The 20020-nt window shown below is 48.0% G+C and overlaps 1 protein-coding gene across 1 annotated transcript in view; it reads left to right on the forward strand.

The window, feature by feature from the left end:
• Positions 1-2184: 2184 nt before the first annotated feature.
• Positions 2185-20020, forward strand: part of CELF6 (CUGBP Elav-like family member 6) — a 28940-nt gene continuing 11104 nt past the window's right edge. The window contains exons 1-3 of the mRNA XM_040227407.1: positions 2185-2446; positions 6222-6304; positions 15988-16036. Of these exons, the coding sequence (XP_040083341.1) occupies positions 2185-2446; positions 6222-6304; positions 15988-16036 (394 nt within the window). The remainder of the gene's footprint in view (positions 2447-6221; positions 6305-15987; positions 16037-20020) is intronic.

Here is a 20020-nt window from a genome sequence, read left to right on the forward strand (position 1 = left end):
TGAATTTGGCAATAAGGAGCTCATGGTCTGAGCCACAGTCAGCTCCTAGTCTTGTTTTTGCTGACTGTATAGTGCGTCTCCATCTTTGGCTGCAAAGAATATAATCATTGACATTACATAATGATAAAAGAGTCAATCCACCAGAAAGACATAGCAATCCTAAATGTGTATGTACCAACCAAGAGAACTGCAACATATGTGAAGCAAAAACTAATAGAACTGGAAGGAGAAATAAATTCACAATTACAGTTTTAGACTTAAACTGTTGAGAGAGACTTACCCCTCTCTCAACAGTTGAGAAAACAAGTAGACATAAAGTCAGCAAAGACAGAGAACTCAACACCACCACCAACCAACAGGATCTAATCAGCATTTACCGAACACTCCATCCAGTTACAGCAGAATATACTGTTGAAAATATTCTTTTCAGTCACCAACGAAGCATTTACCAAGATAGATCATATTCTGAGGATCACAAAACCTCAACAAATGTAAAATAACTGAAATTGTACAGGCTATGTTCTCAAACTAGAAGTCCATAAAAGACAGACAACAGGAAAATTCTCCGAACAGTTGAAAACTAAAAAATAGACTTGTAGAGAAAGTTTCAAAGAAATTAGAAAAAATACATCAAGCTCAGTGAAACAAATATTCTGGTAACCATTCCATAATCAGGTAATTACAAAGAATAACTTTTACTAAAAGTAAAAAAAAATTTTTTTTAATTTTTATTTCTGAATTTGAATATTGTAACAACATTTTTGTTGATTCCAGTTGCTACTGCTGCTCTTGAACAGTCATCAATTAAGACAGATTAGCAATTTTAATGAAAGAAGGCAAGAAAAAATTATGAAATAAACATATCTTATGAATTATTTATCTTTATTGTACTACTTGTGTCCAAATATCACTGACCCATCAAGAGAATACTCAGACATAAGCAAGCACAATAAAAATTCCATCAGCTCTGATATATTGCCAACTTTCCATCATATTAAAGTTTTACACATATTTTTCATTTTTATTATGAAGGAGTATTTGTGGAAATAAGAAATAAACATATTTTATTTAACAACTTGTAACTTGATTTATATCTTTTAAATATTTAGACACACAGTATGTGTATTTTCATTTCTTCTTTTGCCCTGGCCCCAGCAGATGTTAGCGGTCGGCTTGGTCCTAACCTCCTTGACCCTCAGACCCTCAGCTTCCTTTTCTGGGAAAAAAGGATAACACTCGTGAGCTCACAGTATCAGGATGAACTAGGTGCGTGAGCAAATATGGCTATATAAGTTCCCTCACTCTCCTGAGGAGGAATTCATGTTCTAAGAGTGTTTTGGAGTTTTTGTTTTGTCTTTCTTTAAAATTTTATTTTTAGTTTTTGTGGGATCCGTGGGAGACGAATGTTTTGAGTCTCGTGCGTAAGGTAGTTGTTGAGGAGAGAGCTGTGTGATAGGCGGGGTGGGATCTGCTCCGAGGACTGGCTTCGGTAGTGGGAATCGAGAAGAGGAATCCCCATCCACCCCCGCAGGAAACGCTCCAGTGATTGGAGTGTGTGCCTGTGTGTGCTGGTGTGTGAGGAGAGGGGTTAGCTCTGACTCCCTCAGACATTACCACGCATGACAAAGCTACTTCCCCTCACGCTGTCCAAGGCGCACACGCACGATCCACGGCCACGCCCGCACATACTCAACAGACACAGGGCATCCTAGGGTCCGGTTGCCATGGCGAGCAGGAAGGAGCGCTAGAGCCCAGCCGCCCCTCCCGCCCCCGGCCGAACCCGGTCAACTCCATCTCTGATTGGCCGTTGCTTCCTCATTATGCAAATCATTTGCGTAGACCCGGCGGCCAGCTGCCCTTACGTCATCAAACACAGGGGCTGGGGCTCGGGGCTCAGCTCCGGGAGAGCTCGGGCGGGAGCCCAGAGAGCGCCGCGCGGGGACCTCAAGCCAGACCCCAGCGTCCCGCCGCCTCGGCCCGGGCCTGCCCCGCCCCCTGCCCCGCCCCCTTCCAGCCTGCCCCACCCTTTCTACGCCCCTCCACCCGGACCCCGCCCCCTGTGCAGCCTCCCCCCCTGCCCTCTCCGCCTGGGTCCCGCCCCCTCCCCCCCGGCCCTCTCCACCGGTCCAGGGAGGGGACGGCGGGACAGGCGGGGACCGGCGGGAGGGCGGACCGGGCGGGGATATGGCCGCGGCGCCCGGAGGGTCTGCGCCGCCCGCCGGCCCCGGCCCGCGCCTGGGTTTCAGCACCGCGGACAGCGGCATCGGCATGAGCGGGCTAAACCCGGGTCCTGCCGTGCCCATGAAGGACCACGACGCCATCAAGCTTTTCGTGGGGCAGATCCCGCGGGGCTTGGACGAGCAGGACCTCAAGCCGCTGTTCGAGGAGTTCGGCCGCATCTACGAGCTGACGGTGCTGAAGGACCGGCTCACCGGCCTCCACAAAGGTGCGCGGGGTCAGCCCAGCCCAGCCCTGCCCAGCCCTGCCCAGCCCAGCCCCAATCCGATTAGAGCGAGGCCCAGCCCAAATCCCAGCCTCAACTGCAGCCCCAACCCAAGCCCTGCCTAGAGCCAGTCCAACACCAGTCCAGTACCAGCCCACTTCAGCCCAGTCTTTCTCCCGGATCACCCTCAACCCAGAATTTTCTGACACCCTCCTTTCTGATCATCACTCCGGCCCCCTGATGTGTTCTCTATTCTAACCTCCAACTCCCTACCCCTCGGCTCTCACATCCTAACAGTCTCCGCCTTTCAGCTGGACTTCTCTCCATCTTTCCCATCAGACAGCCCAAATCCAGGAATTTGGGAACTTATTCCACCTTCTAAGTCTCTGACACCCTCAGTCTCCCAAACCCTGGACCCAATCATTCCTGAATCACCACCCACCACCCCCAACCTGGTGCCAGCCCATTCAGGGATAACCACATTTACACACATTTTGGACTTGCACCCCTCATTCTTGCCTCCAAGACCTGGCAACATCTGGAGCCTTTTTTTGATTCAGATTGCCAACCTAAAATCCCACAGACCCAAACTCTCGCCTTCTTCAGAATGCAGGCCCGTCTAAACCACAAAATCCAATTCCCTTCCCAGGAGGCTCTCAGCACCAAATTCCACCTTCTTGCTTAGGAATAGCCCCAGTCTCTCCATTCCCATCCAGAACCCCAACACTATCTTCTTCTGATCTGAGTCCAGGACTCTGACCTCAGCAGGAACTCCAGCCATCTGTGCTTCCTCATCCCCCACATCTCAGGTGTCCTCTCAGCTGAACCCACACTTCTTTTACCCTCTAATCTCCTCACTCCCGTGCCACATATTTGTCCCTTCCCAATCCTCTTTATGGCCTCCCAATCCTCTTTATGGCTTTCCCTTCCTCACAAGCTGGTCCTAGAACAGAACCTGTGGACCAGAGCCTCAGGGTGGGTCAAGTTGAAGAGGCAGAAAGTGGTCTTCTCCCAGGCCCTGTTCAAGAGACAGGCACCATGGTCCTGTCCTGCCACACCTCTTTCTTCCTGTAGGGAGAGGGAGGAGGCTTGTTTACATGCAGAAAAGTCTGTCCAGGCTGGGCTGGAGTAAGATGGCCAGAGTCACATGTCATACATGGCCACGGGAAGGAAATTATTTGAGAAGAATCACCTTTTTCTCTCCCCACCTTCACCATGCTGTAGTTTCAGGATCTGTGGAGTAGGGGAGGGTCTCCAACTATCCTCCATGATCTTTCCAGGACAGAAGTGGTGGGCCCTGGGTAACAGCTACATGTATTTTCCTAAGGGCTGAGAGCTGGAATCAGGCTGCCACCTTTTCAACTCAGAGGCTTTGGGGAGTTCCTAGACACACTAATGTAGGAGTTTCAGGAAAATGCCCATAGAGGATCCGGGACCAGCTATGTAGCAGTGCATCTTAAACCCTTTGGAGTGGGGTGATTTTTAAAGGGGCATGAAACCACAAGACCATACCACCCAGATCCCTTCTAATGCAGTCCAGTTGCCAACTGCCAGTCCATCCATAGCAACTTATGGTCTTATTTTTTAGACATTTATTTCAGTATGTAAGTACAAGCTGGTCTTGCTGAGGGATCTGTGTAGTAAAGGAAGTGTATAGATTATCTTCAATTCTCACTCTTCTCACTCAAACACCATCAGAGTCTCTGAACTGTTCCCTGATCCTTTCTCTCTCTCCACTTAGTTCTAATTTTTCCTGTTTTGTTTTTTTTCCATTCATCTGTCCCTCAAGCCATGCTTCTCTGTCTTTTTATCCTTCCATTCTTCCACTCCCTGTCCACACAGGGCTCCTTTTGGCAGCAACTAGGCCCTTGAGCCTTTCAGACAGGGCCCCAGCCCTGCTCAGTTCTGACGTCAGCTAATATGGTTTGGTGGTGGAAGATGGAGCAGGGATGTAAGCGGAATCAGGTTTTGATGATTTTTTCCCCAAATCAACCCACAACTCTTGAAGGCAAGGTTACTTTGCAAGGTCAATGGGGAGGGTCTCCCAATCAACATATTCTCCACCTTCTCCCCAGCAACAGTGACGTCCAAAAGCCAGAGTGACTCATTTTCTTTTAGATGGCTGAATACTGAAGGGGGCAGCCACAGTGCTTTGAAAACAAGCTCAGCCTAGGAGTTGGAGATTCCAAACCCTGTGCTACCACTGGCATACTTTCTGGGCGTCAATTTTCCTATTGATATGATAAGTGGTTGTTCCAGGAGTTCTCTAAGGTCTCTTTAACCCAGTGAATGGCAGATATCTGCCCACCTTAAGAGGACAGCCACATAGAAGACAATGGATAAAATGTTCCCATTTGCCTTTGCAGTCTGCTGAGGTCTAAGTGGAAAACTGCACCAAGCTCCTAATGGTTTCCCACATCCACTTTCTCTTCCTTTAGTCTTTCTCCTTCCTTTACTCAGAAGGCTCTTCTTGAAAACACAGACCTAATGTCACAACCCTGCTTAAAACCCTTTAGTGGCTCTCTACTGTTCTTAGGACAAAATTCAAAATCAAACTGAAGTTACAGATGAGCTGATCCCTGCATGCCTCTCTGGCCAATCTGCCCCCAGTTACCAACCTTCAACCATACTGGCCTTCCATCTGTTTCCCCAACACACTGAATTCTTCACTCAGTCCTCATATGTACTATTCTCTCTGCTTGAAATATCACTACCCTTTCCATCACGTTAACCCCCCTTTGTTATTGAGAACTCAGTGTGTTCTTTGAGACATTCATTCCTCAATTGTGTGGACTTAGATACGTCTCCCTCATGATCCTTGACATGATTCCCATGAGGGCAGGAAATGTGTCTGTCTTGTTATCACTTTACCTTCAAGCCATCATAATATACCACTATAAGAAGTAAGTATTCAATAAATCTTTTCTGAGTAAGTGAGTGTTCAATGACTTTTGGAACAGAAGTCTTGGCCCTATGCTTCCTAGCAGGCTACAGGTTCTGAGGCTGGACAAAGAGTGGGTAGGACTGAACATTTGGTTCAACTTAGACTCCTTCTCTCCCCCTTTAACTACTCATTCTTTTAGAGAAGTCAGATTTTATGCCCCATCAGATATGGGGCATAAAAACACTTTAAGAGGCCCTGTCCTGCAGTCCTGGGAGGGTTGATGGATCAAGTACTTTGGATAGGACTGGAAGTCCCTAGAAGCTCCTATCTATAGCATGTCCTTAAACCTGTTCCATCTCCCAAGCCTCAAATCAATCCATTTCTTAGATTCAAACTAGGAGGAGGTATCAGGAAGGAGTTGTGGGGTCCTGGGCTTGGTTCCCAACCTTCTTCCTCCTCTTCTGTCTCCTCCCATCTGAAACTGAGTTGGGAAGGAATTGAGGCTGATTCTTAGAGACTAGGAGTATGAATCCAAAAAGGAAGGGGGAGGTTGGGGTTAAAGCTGAAGGCAAAGCGGCTTAGGGAGTTTTAACCCCAACAGGATTTATGGTTGGCGTGGGGAGGGGAGATGTGGGATTGCATGAATATGTGATTGGGTGTGGGTGCACATGTTCCCTAGGCAAAAGGCCAGGAGCGAGTGAGCGAGCCAGAGTCTGTGACACGGACGCATGAAGATCCTCCCTTCAGAGAAGGTGGGAGGCAGAGAAGCCTTCTCAGAAGCAATACCCTTGTTGAAAGGAGAATGGCCTTGAGTTTGTCAGTGTAATAGGGTCTTTCCAGGAAGAGTATCTGGGGGTTTCAGGAAAACCCCTGAGCCAGCCTCTTCCTCCCCAGGCTGTGCCTTCCTCACCTACTGCGCCCGGGACTCTGCTCTCAAGGCCCAGAGTGCACTTCACGAGCAGAAGACCCTGCCAGGGGTAAGTCCACCAGGGCTGGGAGGGTGGGAACCACCTCCGGCTGGGAACATGCCCTACGTGCTTGCCAAAGCAGCATGTGGTGGCTGGGCTGGGATCAGGAACTAGAAGAAGAGTCATCTTTCTAGCAGAGGACTTACCTGTACCCTTAACAGCTACAGGTTATATGTTATATTCAGTCTTCTGGTCCAAAGAAATGGGCTTGAGACTCTTGGGCCAAGCGTACCATTCCCATCTTTTAGGAAAGGCATTACTATGAGCTATGCTAGAATTTGTCCATGTTGGCTAAAATCATAGCGTTAGGTGTCATTTGTCACCGGTGTGAGTATATTTGCAGATCCACAGGGGAGAGGCTCTGCTGGGCTGGTACCCCATTTCTTCGAGTTCTGGGGTCCTTGATGATCCTCTTCCTGTAATGCTGTTTTGGGTGTCTTGACTCACCAAGATTGCTTTCCTTCCACACCCCCAAACACTTAGCTCAAGGTTAAGGGAGACCTCATTCTACAGGGAGCTAGGCCACTGTACATTAGTGGCACTTGATATGGCCTTGGCTAATGGCTAATCGCTGAGCAGAGAACAAAGCAGGACCTCCTGCTAAAGGAAGAAAGTGGTGATTGTTAGGAACTAGTGTTCCTAACACTTGGTGAACTAGGGTTCACCAAGAGCAAGTCATACTACACAGTTTTTCTCTTGTCCAAGGAGTGACATGTCTAGAGCAAGAATGCTATTGCCCTGGGCAGGCCAAACCTGGGAATATATCCAATTCCAGGCCTCAGGATTAAGAGGGTCATGAGCCTACCAGAAAGAGACTTGGATGGTATAGGGACATAAAATATATTATGGAATGATAATTTGAAGAATCAGGGATATTTAGCTGGACAGGGTTTAGTGGGGGCTACAATAGGGAGACATCATAACATAATAATTACGAATACTAGTTTTTGAGTCTCACAAACTGGAGTTGAATCCCAACTCTGTCATTTAGCATTTCTGTGTCTTCAGATACATTACTTAGACATTCGAGCTTCAATTCCTCCCCTATAGGGAGTGAGTAATACTAACGCTTAGCTCACTGGACTATTGGGATTAACTGAGGCTTAGCAAGTACCTGGCACAGAGTAAGATCTCAATACATATTACTGCTGGGGTGGGTACCCGCCTTCAGATCCTGAAGAAGGATTTGGTTTTCTATGGGTGTCCCCATAGGGCAGGACCAGGATCAGTGGGGGTATAAAAAACAGCCACATTAATTTCAGCTCAGTATAAAGAATTCATTTCTCATCATCAGAGCCCTCCAGCAATAAAACAAACTTTAGAGAATTCTCTGGTGGTCTAATGGTTAGCACTCCACGCTCACTGCTTGAGGTCCCAGGTTCAAGCCCTGGTTGAGGAATTAAAATCCTCCAAGCTGCATAGTGTAATCAAAATATGAAAATTAAATTACATTTTTAAAAAAAGACAAGCTTTACTTAGAGCTGATCAAGCTGTCAATGGGGTGTCAGGTCCTAGAACTAATCCTGTAAGTGAAGGAACTTGAGCCTGGCTCTTGAAGGCTCAGTGCCAAGTAACACCAACGTGGGCTGCCTGGATGACTCAGTGGTAAAGAACCAGACTGCAGTGCGGGAGACCCGGGTTCAGTCCCTGGGTAGAGAATACCCCCTGGAGAAGGAAATGGCAACCCACTCCAGTATTCTTGCCTGGAGAACCCATGGACTGAGGAGCCTGGAGGGGTACAGTCCATGGGGTCTCAAAGAGTCAGACAACACTTAGCAACTAAAGTCCACCACCACAACACCAACTTATCACCCTCACCAATCCTCTGTAGGCAGGCTCTGGAGCTAGACAGACCTGGGTGTCAATCCAGGACCTACCACTCACTAACTCTATGACCTTGGGCAAGTCTTTACCGCTCTAAGCCTAGGCTTTCCTCCTCTGTGAAATTGAGCTTGTAGGGCTGTTATAATAATTAAATAAACTAAGTCATATAAAGTGCAAATCTCATAAGTAAGTATTCAGTACAGGTTAGCTGATGGTAGTAGTAGTAATAGCAGCATTACTAGGAGTGATAGTAGAAGTCATTATGGATCCACCCTTGGGAGTAAATGACTTCTGTCACTAGAATTAAGAGTCAGGGAGACAAGTGATAAGACTCCATATATGGGAAACATCATGGTAAAGGTGCAGAGACAAGAGGAACAGATGGGTGTGAAATGGGGCTGGGAGTGTAGAGGAGGGTCCTCACATGAGCACAGGCCAGACCAGAGAGAAGATCCACAGAGGGCAATGGTTGAAGCGGAAACTTTGAATCCCAGGGTGAAGGGTTTGGACTTTATCTTGAAAGCTAACAGAAGACACTGAAAAAAATTAAGATGAAATCTGGGAGAACAAATCCCCCCCAGGGACTTCCCTGGTGGTCCAGTGGCTACGACTCTGTGCTCCCAATGCAGAGGATCTAGCAGAGGAGTGTATAAGGAAGATACGGCACAGATACACAATGGAATATTACTCAGCCGTTAAAAAGAGTGAAATCATGCCATTTGCAGCAACACGGATGGGCCTAGAGAGTGTCACACTGAGTGAAGGAAGTCAGACAGAGAAAGAGAAATGTCATATGACATCCCTTATATGTGGAATCTAACAAGAAATGGTATAAATGAACCTACAAAATAGAGACTCACAAATTTAGACAGTGAACTTACGGTTGCCTGGGGAAAGGGATAGCTGGGACACACTACTATATTCAAAATGGATAATCAACAAGGACCTATTGTATAGCAAAAAACCAAAAAACCAAAAACCCGCAGGTATCTGGGTTTGGTCCCTGGTCAGGGAACTACAGGGCTTCCCAGGTGGCACTAGTGGTCAAGAGCCCACCTGCCAACGCAGGAGCTGTCGGACACTCTGGTTCTATCCCTGGGTTGGGAATATCCCCTGGAGGAAGGCCTGGCAACCCACTCCAATATTCTCGCCTGGAGAATTGAATGGACAGAGGAGTCTGGTGGGCTGTGGGCCATAGGATCACAAAGAGTCGGACGCAACTGACGCAACTTAGCATGCACATGCATGCAGGGAACTAGATTCTGAATACAACTAAGAATCCGTATGCTGCAACTAAAGATCCCACAGGCTGCAGCTAAAACCTGGGGTAGCCAAAGAAAAACATCCCCTCCTCAACCAGCCACAGGGCTCCCCAGTTGAAGGGGTACCTGGTGGACTCTATTGAGCTGAGGGCACCTGAGATCAGGACAGTGAAGCACTATGCTACTAGGGTGATTTCTGGGAAGGAAAAGAGAAATAATAACTAACAGGTATTGATAGCGACAGTGTTCCTAGCACTTGACACGTTCAAAGTCATTTAATCCTCTATGAAGAAGGTATGGCACTCACATTTTATAGATGAGGAAATTGAGTCATGGAGAACAAGTGACTTGCCCAAGGTCGGGTAGTTACCGATGGGAAGATCAGGGCTTTGAGCCTGGGTAGTCAGGCTCCAGAACTCATTCACTTAGCCACTGCACTGTTACCTGAGCCAGGCTGGTGGCAGACAGGGGTCAAAGGTTCTAGAGCAGACGATGACTGGGTACACCTGGCCCCTCTGACCCTGTCATCCTCAGGCTTCCAACATGGCCTGACTTCCTCTGATACTGCCAGGATTGGCTTGATTCACCCTCCTCAGCTTAACAAAGTGAAAATTAATATTTAATTATTCTCCTAAATGAAAATCGATGGCCTTGTTGGCTAGCCCCAGCATTGGCCGAGCCATCCATCTTTCCTCTGGGCCTGCCAGGGGCAGCAGCAGCTTTAGTCACCTGGCCTTGGGGCCCACCAGCATGGAGGGGGAAGGTGCCCAGCTTCCTATAGGCTCAGGGTCCTGGGCACACCTGCCACCTGCTGGAGAAGCAGAGACAAGACTTCAATCTGGACTCCTACTGGAGACAGTCACACTGTCACTGTGGGGTTAGGAAAAGCTGGGTCAAATTCAAAGAGAAAGCTTGAACCCCTAGGAGAAATTTCATGGTGTCTGCCCAACTGGTACCTCCCCCGGCCCCTCTCTACCACCTATTAAAGCTTGGCTCCCAAATCAGGACTCCCTTCAGACCTCAGTGGTTGTTCCAGCTTCTGCAGCCTCTTCCCCAGGAAGCTGGAGCGGCTTCTTTCAGCCTCACTTCAGGCTCCGGAATCCACCTGGAGAAAGTGAGGCCCGACCTCGGGCCTGCCTTCCAGGTTTCAGAAGGTGCCCCCTCCCTCACTTGTCTCTCTTCATGCTCATGATCTCCTTTTCCCTGGGCATCCACCCCTTCAAACTCTGAGTACACTTGTTTTTGCAGGTTTTGTCCTGCACGAAAGAGCTTGAGTGAAAAAGGCAAATGCGGGCTGCAGTCTAGCCATGCTCTGTTGACCCAGCCATGCTCATGATCATAGGACTTTGGGGCACATTCTTCCTAATTTGTCCACAGTATCTAACTTGCCTGTCTGTATCTCACACAGATGCACTGTATGTGCCAGCGCCTGCTCATTGCGTGAGCTGGCGCCTTTGCCTTCAAGGAGCTTCCAGCCCAGAAATAACCCACTGCACCTCAGTGGGGTTTACCTCTGGGCACATAAAAGAAGCATCAGGAGTGGAGAGGGCGGAGCTGCTATCTGAGCTGAATCATGATCATCACGTTTGAGGGCCTAGAAACCTAAAAGATAAAGGCTACTTCTGGAATCCTGGGGACAGTGTGAGAACCGGCAGGGAAGGTATCCAGTGGAGATGGCTAAGGCTCCAGCTGAATGGAGAGGATCACATGTACAGGACAACAGGGGAGGCACGACCAACAGGTTCGGGCTCCCAGTCTTAGGATCTTGGGCTTTACTGGAGGCTTACAATGGGGAACTGTGAGTGCATTTCGCGCAGGGAAGAGTGAGGGACTGGTATTAAAAGATCACTCTGGATATGGTGTGAGGCTGGCGTGGAGAGGAAGCACTGCTGGAGGCAGGTTACCCTCTGGACACCGTTGCTTGAGTGCAGGTGAATATGACACGGGCCTGGAGCTGGGGTTGAGGCAGGGATGGAGGAGAGGATGGACTTGTGATCTGTTCAGAAAAACCATACAGACCCTAGAACGAATGGGACTCGGGAGTGGACTGAATTAGAGGAAGGGGGTGACGCGGAACAAAGTGCTGACCGTGGTGGTTTCCTTTTTATCTGCTCAGCTCTCTCTTGTACCCATGACACCTCTCTTAGACCCACCAGGAGCCCCTTCTTTGGAGAGGTTCCAATAAACAGTCTTCCCACAGTGAGGGGAAGGGGCTGAGGGTATCATGAGTGCCGAGTGGAGGGAATAGTTAGCATCAGGACAGAAGAGTCTGAAGAAGGCGATGCGGAGTCCAAAGGCAGGAACTGTAGGCAAGCCAAGCAGGGAGAAGGAGTAAGGTATGGCCTTCCTTGCTGCTCACAGGGGCAGAAGGATCAGGACCCAGTGTGTGTCTGTGCTGTTGCTGACCTTCTGCATTCCATGACCTGGAGTGGGTTGTTCTCTCCTTTTTCTGACATACTCTCCCTTGACTTCCCCTCCAGGGCTAGGTCCTGAAGCAGACATAGGCCTGGACTTGGGAGACTCAGGGGAACAAGTGTTCAAGGGCCAAGGGCAAGAGCTCCCCTGAGGTCCCATGACAAGTGCTTGACCAAGGAGGCAATGCCTTTTCTTCAAAGGGGAATCGTGGGTACTTCACCCCATTCCCACATCCCTCCCCTGGCTGTGGAAGGAATGAAGCAGGGCAGGGTTGCCCAGGTAACTCATGAGGGCAACTCTCTTTCTCCTTCAGTCACAGACAACATACCCAAATCCCAGATGCCCTCCCCGACCACTTCCCAGTGGAGACTGAAGGTCAGAGCCTAGGGGAGCATTCCTTTTCCCAACTCAGTCATCACCATCTTGGGCTCCTGCCCTGCACCTCCTACCTGCCAAACTACCAACTTCCCCAACACCTAAGCCAGAAACCTGTCGGTCAGAATTTCCTCCTCTCCCTCATTCCCCATATCCAATACTTTAGTTCAGTTCATTATTCCTCAACATCTCTTGAATCTGTCCATTTCCTTCTGCCCTGATCCAGGTCACCCTCAATCCTTACCTGTATCACTGATCTTCCTGCCTCTAATTTTTCCCTTTTCAATCCTTTCTCTGCATAATGACAGTTCATGGGATCCTTCATAAGACAGATTCATCCCCTGCTTCCCTGGATCTCTGCTGCCTTTGAAATACAACAAACTTCCTCATCATAGTTTTTACAGCCTGCCCCAATCTGGCTTCTTCTGACTTTTCAATTTCATATCCTTCCATTTAAAACACACACACAAAACAAACAAAAAACGTATTACATCTGGTGTATCTACTATGATCTGGCTTTTGTCACTTTCACCACACCTTCAAAGTAGGATCATGAATCCCCTTTTACTAATGTGGCTACTGAGGCTGAGTCTTTAAGTAAATTGTACTGATGAAGCCAGGATCTAAATCCACATCTATCTGACTGGGAGAAATTTGTACTACCTTAGCCCCCTAGTGGCTCAGCTGGTAAAGAATCCGCCTGCAATGCGGGAGACCTGGGTTCAATCCCTGGGTTGGAAAGATCCCCTGAAGAAGGGAAAGGCTACCCACTCCAGTATTCTGGCCTGGAGAATTCCATGGACTGTGTAGTCCATGGGGTCACAAAGAGTTGGACACGACTGAGCAACTTTCACTCACTAGCCCCCTCAACGTCAGGTGCCCACCTGGAAACCCTTACTCCTTCAGACTTGCGTCTCCCTCTCCATACCCCAGCCATCTGGAATGTTCAGCCTCCAGCCCTGCCCCTCCCATAATGGCCCAGTGACACCAGTGCTGCAAGACCCAGCTCAAACCCTGCCTGCTCCCCAAAGCCGTCCCTGAGCCAGCCTCTCCAGCTGGAGTCAGCACTTCACCTTGTATTCCTCCCCGGTCCTGGCCCCTCTGTGCCTCATTTGTGTTCATGTCTTCAGAACAGAGTTGAGCAACTCAAGGGAAAATCATGGACTTCAATGTCAGACAGACCTGGGGGCAAATCCCAGCTCAATCACCATGTGATCTCAGACAAGTGACTTAGCCTCCCCCAGCCTCAACTTTCTCATCTGTACTATGGGAACAATGACATTCTCTTGTAGTGTTTGGAAGGAATTTTAGAGACGGTGTATATACAGTGCCCCAGGAAGGGCCTGGCACATAGTGGGCTCTTGGGAAATGGTGGCATTATTTTACCCTTTAAGGACAGGGTCCCAGGGTCATTGCTGTCTCCCCTGAAGGGCCCAGCTCAGGGCTCTTCAGAGTTCTGAGAATACTGACAACCTGGCTGAGTGGTGGAAAGTCTAGGTGCTCAGACTCTGAGACCTGCACTCTGCCAGGTCCACGGGGCGTGTTTATGCAGCACCTAATGCCCACTCTCCATTAAAGAGTGGTGCAGCGGGGGAGGGGAAAGGGCATCCTCCAGAGCCCCAGTGAGCTCCGTCTCCCCAGAAACCCAGCCGGGGAGGCAGCTGCCATGGAAACCGCTGTCACATGTGCTCATCACTCTAGGCTCCAGAGAGAAATTCTTAGAATCTATTTAAGAAGTAATAAAATAATGATGGGCTTGCTCACCCTCACTGCCCCCCACCCCAGGCTTCTCCCCTTCTGCCACACTCCACCCTCCCTTTCCTATGCTCCCTTCCTGACCCCTATCCTCTCAGTTCCTTCTCATCTCCACCAGTATTTCTTTCCTTGCCCCTTGCAGGTCTGTCTTACTCTCTTATCATTTCTGTCTTCCTGTGTCTCTTCATCTCTCCCTGTGTCTCTGCTCTCCATGGCTCTATCTCTGATCTCTCCTCCACAGTCACAGGTGGCCATGTCCAGGGAGGGTTCCTGTCCTCCCGGTCCCTGGTCCAGGCCAGTCCAGACCTGTCCAGCTCGCCCTGATCTGCTTGGATTGATCTGTCATCCCCTCTAGACTGCAGCCTGAGTCCTGTCGGTGTCTCGGCCCCCACCCACAACCTGGTCCACTGCAGGTGCTCCACCACCAGCGGGCGGGTGTGTCAGAGCGCATAAGAACCTGAGTCCTGGGAGGGAGGGGGATTGTGCTGGTTCAGGCTTGGCCTGTTTTCCTTTTTTTTTTAAACCCTCCCCACTCCCCCCTCCTCCAAATTTGATCCAAAGGAAATTGCTCAACTGTGACTGCCAGGGCGTTACCATGGTTACTGGGTAGCACTTGTGGCTATGGTAACAGGAAGCTGCCCGTTGTCTCAGCAACAAGCACACTGGTAGAGGATGGAGTGGCCCCTGATTGGTGCAGAAGCATTGCATTTCCTGAGGGGAGGGGGTCAGATCATCACCTTCTCAGGCCAGATGGGCATCAGTACCCCTTCCTCCACGAACAGGAAGGCTGCGGTTCATTCCTCCCAGCACTCAGCTGTCTGCCCCCCAACAATAATTCCTCACGTCCTACGCACCCAGCTCCTGGCAGTTTACAAAGACCTTTTGCGTCCCCATTATCTCATGTGATCCCCACAACACCCATGAGAGGAAGGTGAGATGGGGATTCAATCATGAATTCTCTCAGGGTGGTTGGGGGATGGGAGTGGGTGGGGTGTATAGCGAAGTCACCTGGGAGCGTTTACCAATGAATGATAGAGTTCCCCCAACTTGAGAGTCTGATATGGTTCCCGGGTGATTCTTATCTACCCCTGATCAGGGAACCCCTGAATTAGAAGGTGAAATCGGTTGGTGGGGGAAGGGAGGGAGGAAGGAGTCAAGCTGCTTTCCAGGTTTACAGCTTGGATGACTGGAAGGATCAGGTCTGGGCAAAAAGATGAGCTCTGGTTTGGGTGTGTTCAGTGGAAGGTACCAGTGAACTTTCTAGTCGGGGTGTCCAGCAAGCAGCTGGCCACAAGGGGCTCAAGCTCAGGCGGGAGGTCCAAGCTGGAGACGCAGAGCTCTGAGTCATCCCTGTGGAGACAGGAGCAGAGGCTGTGGGTGTGGATGAGACTCTTCAAGATGAAAGGGAAGAGTGGGGTGAGTGGGGCTGAGGATGGTACCCTGGAGAAATCCAGCATCCTCAGGGGTAGAGGGTGCCCAGGGAGAGGACTGGGAGGGTGAGTGTAGACTATAATGACATAGAAGCTTGGGGGAGGTTTTTCTCATTTGACAAGTTGAATCCAAGCGAGGATGGCTTACTCTAAGTCATACAACCACTAAATTGCAGAGTTGGGGGTAGACAACACTAAATCTTGATTCCCAGATTGTTTAAATGACACATAGAAATTATATTCTCAGTCTTAGACACAAAACACAAATCTGCAGTATCAGTTCTACCCTGCTACCCAATTCCTCTCACCTAGAGGAAGTCCAGGAGCCAGAGGGACAGGCCTCACCTGGTCTGTGCACAGAGCCCAAAGCAGGAGAATCTCTTTAGCCTCCACATTCCCTCCTCAACTTGCCCTGAGCTTCCTATGGCCTAATCCTCAGGCTTTAGCACTTTCTAAAGTCCTGCATTCAAGGGAGGAATCTTGGAGAAAATCTACAATTCCTGTGTGAGAGTGGTGGGGTATAGAGTGGTGGGATGAGGGCTTAGATCCTGAGAAGTCCAGGGGTGGAGAAGCCGGGGCCCCAGGACTAGGCGGTCGTGCTGATGGGGTGTGTTGGTCCGATGTCTTTCAGATGAATCGTCCTATCCAAGTGAAGCCGGCTGCCAGTGAGGGCCGAGGAGGTAACTTGCCTGCCTGACAAATCTCAGGGTATCATCCATGTCGGGGACGGTGGGCCCACTCCTGAAGTCAGGCTTACCCATGTTTCATTGCTAGAGCCCCCCTCCGCCTACCTTGGATAAGGGGAACAAGTAGGGAGGGACCAGATTGCTCAGCCCCAGAAACAACTCAGCCATCTCAGATCAGACTGAGGAGGGATGGGGTCCCAGCATCCCCAGACCCAGAAGAGGGAGGAGATAGAGGCTGCAAGTAGAGGAAGGGAGTTCTTGCCACCTTGCCCCTGGAGAAAGTTCATTCTTGTTTTAACAGGTGGAACTTCCAGATTTGTTTGACGAACCAGGCTAGAATTATTCTCCTTTTCCAGATTCTTCTGATTACAGAAAATCCAGTCCATTCTGGGTTGGAGCCACTCATATTCCTTCATTGTCTTTGGAAAAAGATGAGGCTGGTCAGACAGATTTTGCAGGCCATATTAAGAAATTTGACTCTATGTTGAGGACCATGGAAAGTCTTCAAAAGTGATTTTTTTTTTTTAGCTGCACTGTTTCATAGTACAGAAAACAACTAAAGCTCCTTAAGAACAGAGGATTTGAGAGCCTGTGCTTTTTGACAACCAGCCACATTATGGCCAGCTTCTAAGCTAGAAAAGCAAAACTAGCTTCTGGTGTCAGTTCTTGGTGTCTTTCTTGCCCTTGGGTGTTAAATCATTCCAAAATATCTGCCTGTAGCCCTCCCTGACATCTGCTGACTCTCTCTGATCTCTGATTCTGTTCTCTGATTTCCTGATCTCTGATTCTCTGCTTCTGGTCAAGATACTACCATCCCACTTTGTCTTGAGAAGCTATTTCCAAGCTTCCTTCCTCCCCCTTCATACACACATCCTCCTTTTCCATCTCATTCTTTCCAGACTGGTTTTTGAGAAGTTCCAGGCTGCACACCAAACCTCTGGTTCACTTGTCCCAAGAATTTCTGCTTCTTGGGAAACTGTTAGGCATCACGGCCAGTGTTGGCCATCTTCTCAGCCCTGCTCACAAACACTAGACAGTCCCACAGCTGAGAGGGCACCTGAGAGTATCTGAGTAAGCTAAGAAGCAGACAGGTTGGACTATAGTTTGTTCAACCATCCAACCAATATCTTTTGAGTAACTTACTCCACATTAGGAATGCAAGGCAAACCTGCCTCCTGGCCTCATGAAGCTCTGGAGCTATAAGGGGATATAAACAGTAAAGGAAGCTATTATTCAGTGTGATCAGTGCTTTTCAAGTCCTGGGGGTTGTGGGGAAACAAACATGGGGCACCCTAACTTGGTCTAGGAGGTCGAGGTGGGCTCCCAGAGGTAACACTATTTAAGCTGAGACCTCCAGGATGAACAAGAAGTAGCCAAAAAGAAAAGGGAGGAGCAAGGAAGCAAGTACGTCAGGTAGAGGGAAGCACATGTACAGGGCTCAGAAGAACACGATGCAACTTGGAGTCTGGTTCAGGAACTGAATCCAGGACACTGGGGACACATTTGTTGCCTGGAGTCTAACACATCGTACCAGGATGAGGGCCACTGCCCAAAGGAGACCTCCACACCAATAATGCTTCTGCTTAGCCTGGTCCAGATGTCTTGGTCATCTGGGCCCTTAGCAGTGGCATCAGTGTGAGTTTTATAATTTTTCTCCTCCTTTTTGTACAAGTGTTTCAGGTGTAATATCACTGACAAATTCTGTATATATGGCATTTCACCTCTACACCTGTTCAGATTTTGAGCAGCTCAAGAGAGCAGGAAAAGCAAATCTATCTGAAAAGAGGTCTGCCTGGCAGTAGGATTCATAATTTTAAAAAGAAAAATAGTGAAAGTTTTAGCAACTCAATCTTGTCCAACTCTTTGTGACCCCAGGGACTGTAGCCCTTCAGGCTCCTCTGTCCATGGGGATTCTCCAGGCAAGAATCCTGGCGTGGGTAGCCATTCCCTTCTCTGGAGGATCATCCCTGCCCAGGGGTCAAACTCGGGTCTCCTGCATTGCAGAAGGATTCTTTATCATCTGAGCCACCAGGGAAGCCCTTTAGTAGTCATGTATAACATAGATATTTCTTGACAAGTGATGGTTTTTAAGGAGCATATATTCCAAAGACATCTATGGATAATCCTTCTTCTCATTTTGGATGACCAGATCTCTCAATTCCTTCCTGCTTCCACTCAAAGTCACCAAATGTTCCCTGATACACATTTGGGAGAGAGGAGGCATATGTATTAAGTCTTGCAACAGTTGGGTCTTTATAAATATTTTACTTTTCCAGTAACATTGGAAAAGACCCTGACTCATTGGAAAAGACCCTGATGCTGGGAAAGATTGAAGGCAGGAGGAGAAGGGGATGACAGAGGATGAGATGGTTGGATGGATATGAGTTTGAGCAACCTTCGGGAGCTAGTGATGGACAGGGAAGCCTGGCGTGCAGCAGTCCATGGGGTTGCAAAGAGTGGGACACGATTAAGCAACTGAACTGAAACTGAAGTATTTTACTACTAAGTGATCTGTTAGATACTAATCAAAATTTGCTCCTTCTCTTCAGTGCTATTGTGTATCTCTTCAGAAGCTCTCTGCTGAATTTTAACACAAATTAATGCTTTAGAAATGCAATTTTTAAAATGGTATTGAATTTGAATTTTGAAACGTAACATTTGACACCAATGTAGGACAGCTTGTCCCATTTAAATCTTATCTCTGTGATCCCAGTTCTATAAACCTTCAGAGTTAATGATCATACCTGCCCTGATATAGGTAAGCCTGTGACCTTGCATATTTTTAAATCATTCCTGAAATTAAATCCTTTGAATACAGATGATTAATGACTTTTATATCTGACAAAAATACTGGTATCAATGCAGACATAATCTAAGGGGTATCAAGGCAAATAAAATCTTCCAAAACTTTGTCTTTTTTTCTGGAAGAGATTATTAGCTTTTTCTTCCCATAAAACAGGGATCACTAACTCAAATGCTACAGGAGCCAGGTAAGTAACCCTAAATGGTTGAGACTGTCATAATTTAATTTAAAATTTTCCCTTTAATATATTAAATGTTGGCAGCTAATTCCAGTTTTAAAAGTGCACCAGCACTGTGACAGCCTAACCAAACCTATCAAGCTTGCTTCTTTGGCCCAAAGACTTCCATTTTCCCTCTGCCATACAGGAGTATTCTACTATGTACACACGCATGTGCTTTTTGACAAAAATAGTCACTTCACACACATTCTGTCTCTTGAATTTTGATGCCAATGCAACAGAGTAGTATTACTATTATTTTTAATCAATAGACATAAGGATTGTGGTTGAAATAACCTATATTTTACTTTATTTTTTTTATAACTTCTATTGTAGGTCTGTTTTATTTTCACTTCCAGCCAATGTTGTAGAAATCAGATTGTTAGCGCAGCAGGGGAAAGCCTGAATAGAAGTAGAATTGTTTTCATTGAAAAAAATGTTTAAAGCAAATTTATAAAAACATTTTTCATAATAGCTTGGAAAGATGCAGAGATGTTCTGTCTTCTTTCCACTATAACATTACCTACAACATCATTGTTCTTGAAACTACCCATTTGTTCTGAGACTAAAGAGCTCCTTATGAATCTGAATGATCATAAGACTCTCTGTATAACCATGCTCTACAGGTCACAGACCCATCTCATGAACTTAATTCTGGGGTCCTCTTCTTCCATGGCCATCTCTGGTAGCATTGCACTTGGGGTGCATCCAAGTCTTCATGGACTACATTATGGCAGCATTTTAAAAAACTTTTTTGGCTACACCCCATAGCATGTGGGACCTTACTTCCCTGACCAGGGATTGAACCCACATCCGCCTTCACTGGAAGGCACAGTCTTTTTTTTTAAAAAAGTATTTATTTATTTATTTTTGGTTGTGTTGAGTCTTCATTGCTTTTCTGTAGTTGCAGCAAGTGAGGGCCACTCTCTAGAGCACAGGGTGCTCATTTCGGTAGCTT

The sequence above is a fragment of the Oryx dammah genome, unplaced genomic scaffold, assembly GCF_014754425.2.
Source record: "Oryx dammah isolate SB20612 unplaced genomic scaffold, SCBI_Odam_1.1 HiC_scaffold_26, whole genome shotgun sequence".
In the NCBI taxonomy this organism is placed as follows: Eukaryota; Metazoa; Chordata; class Mammalia; order Artiodactyla; family Bovidae; genus Oryx; species Oryx dammah.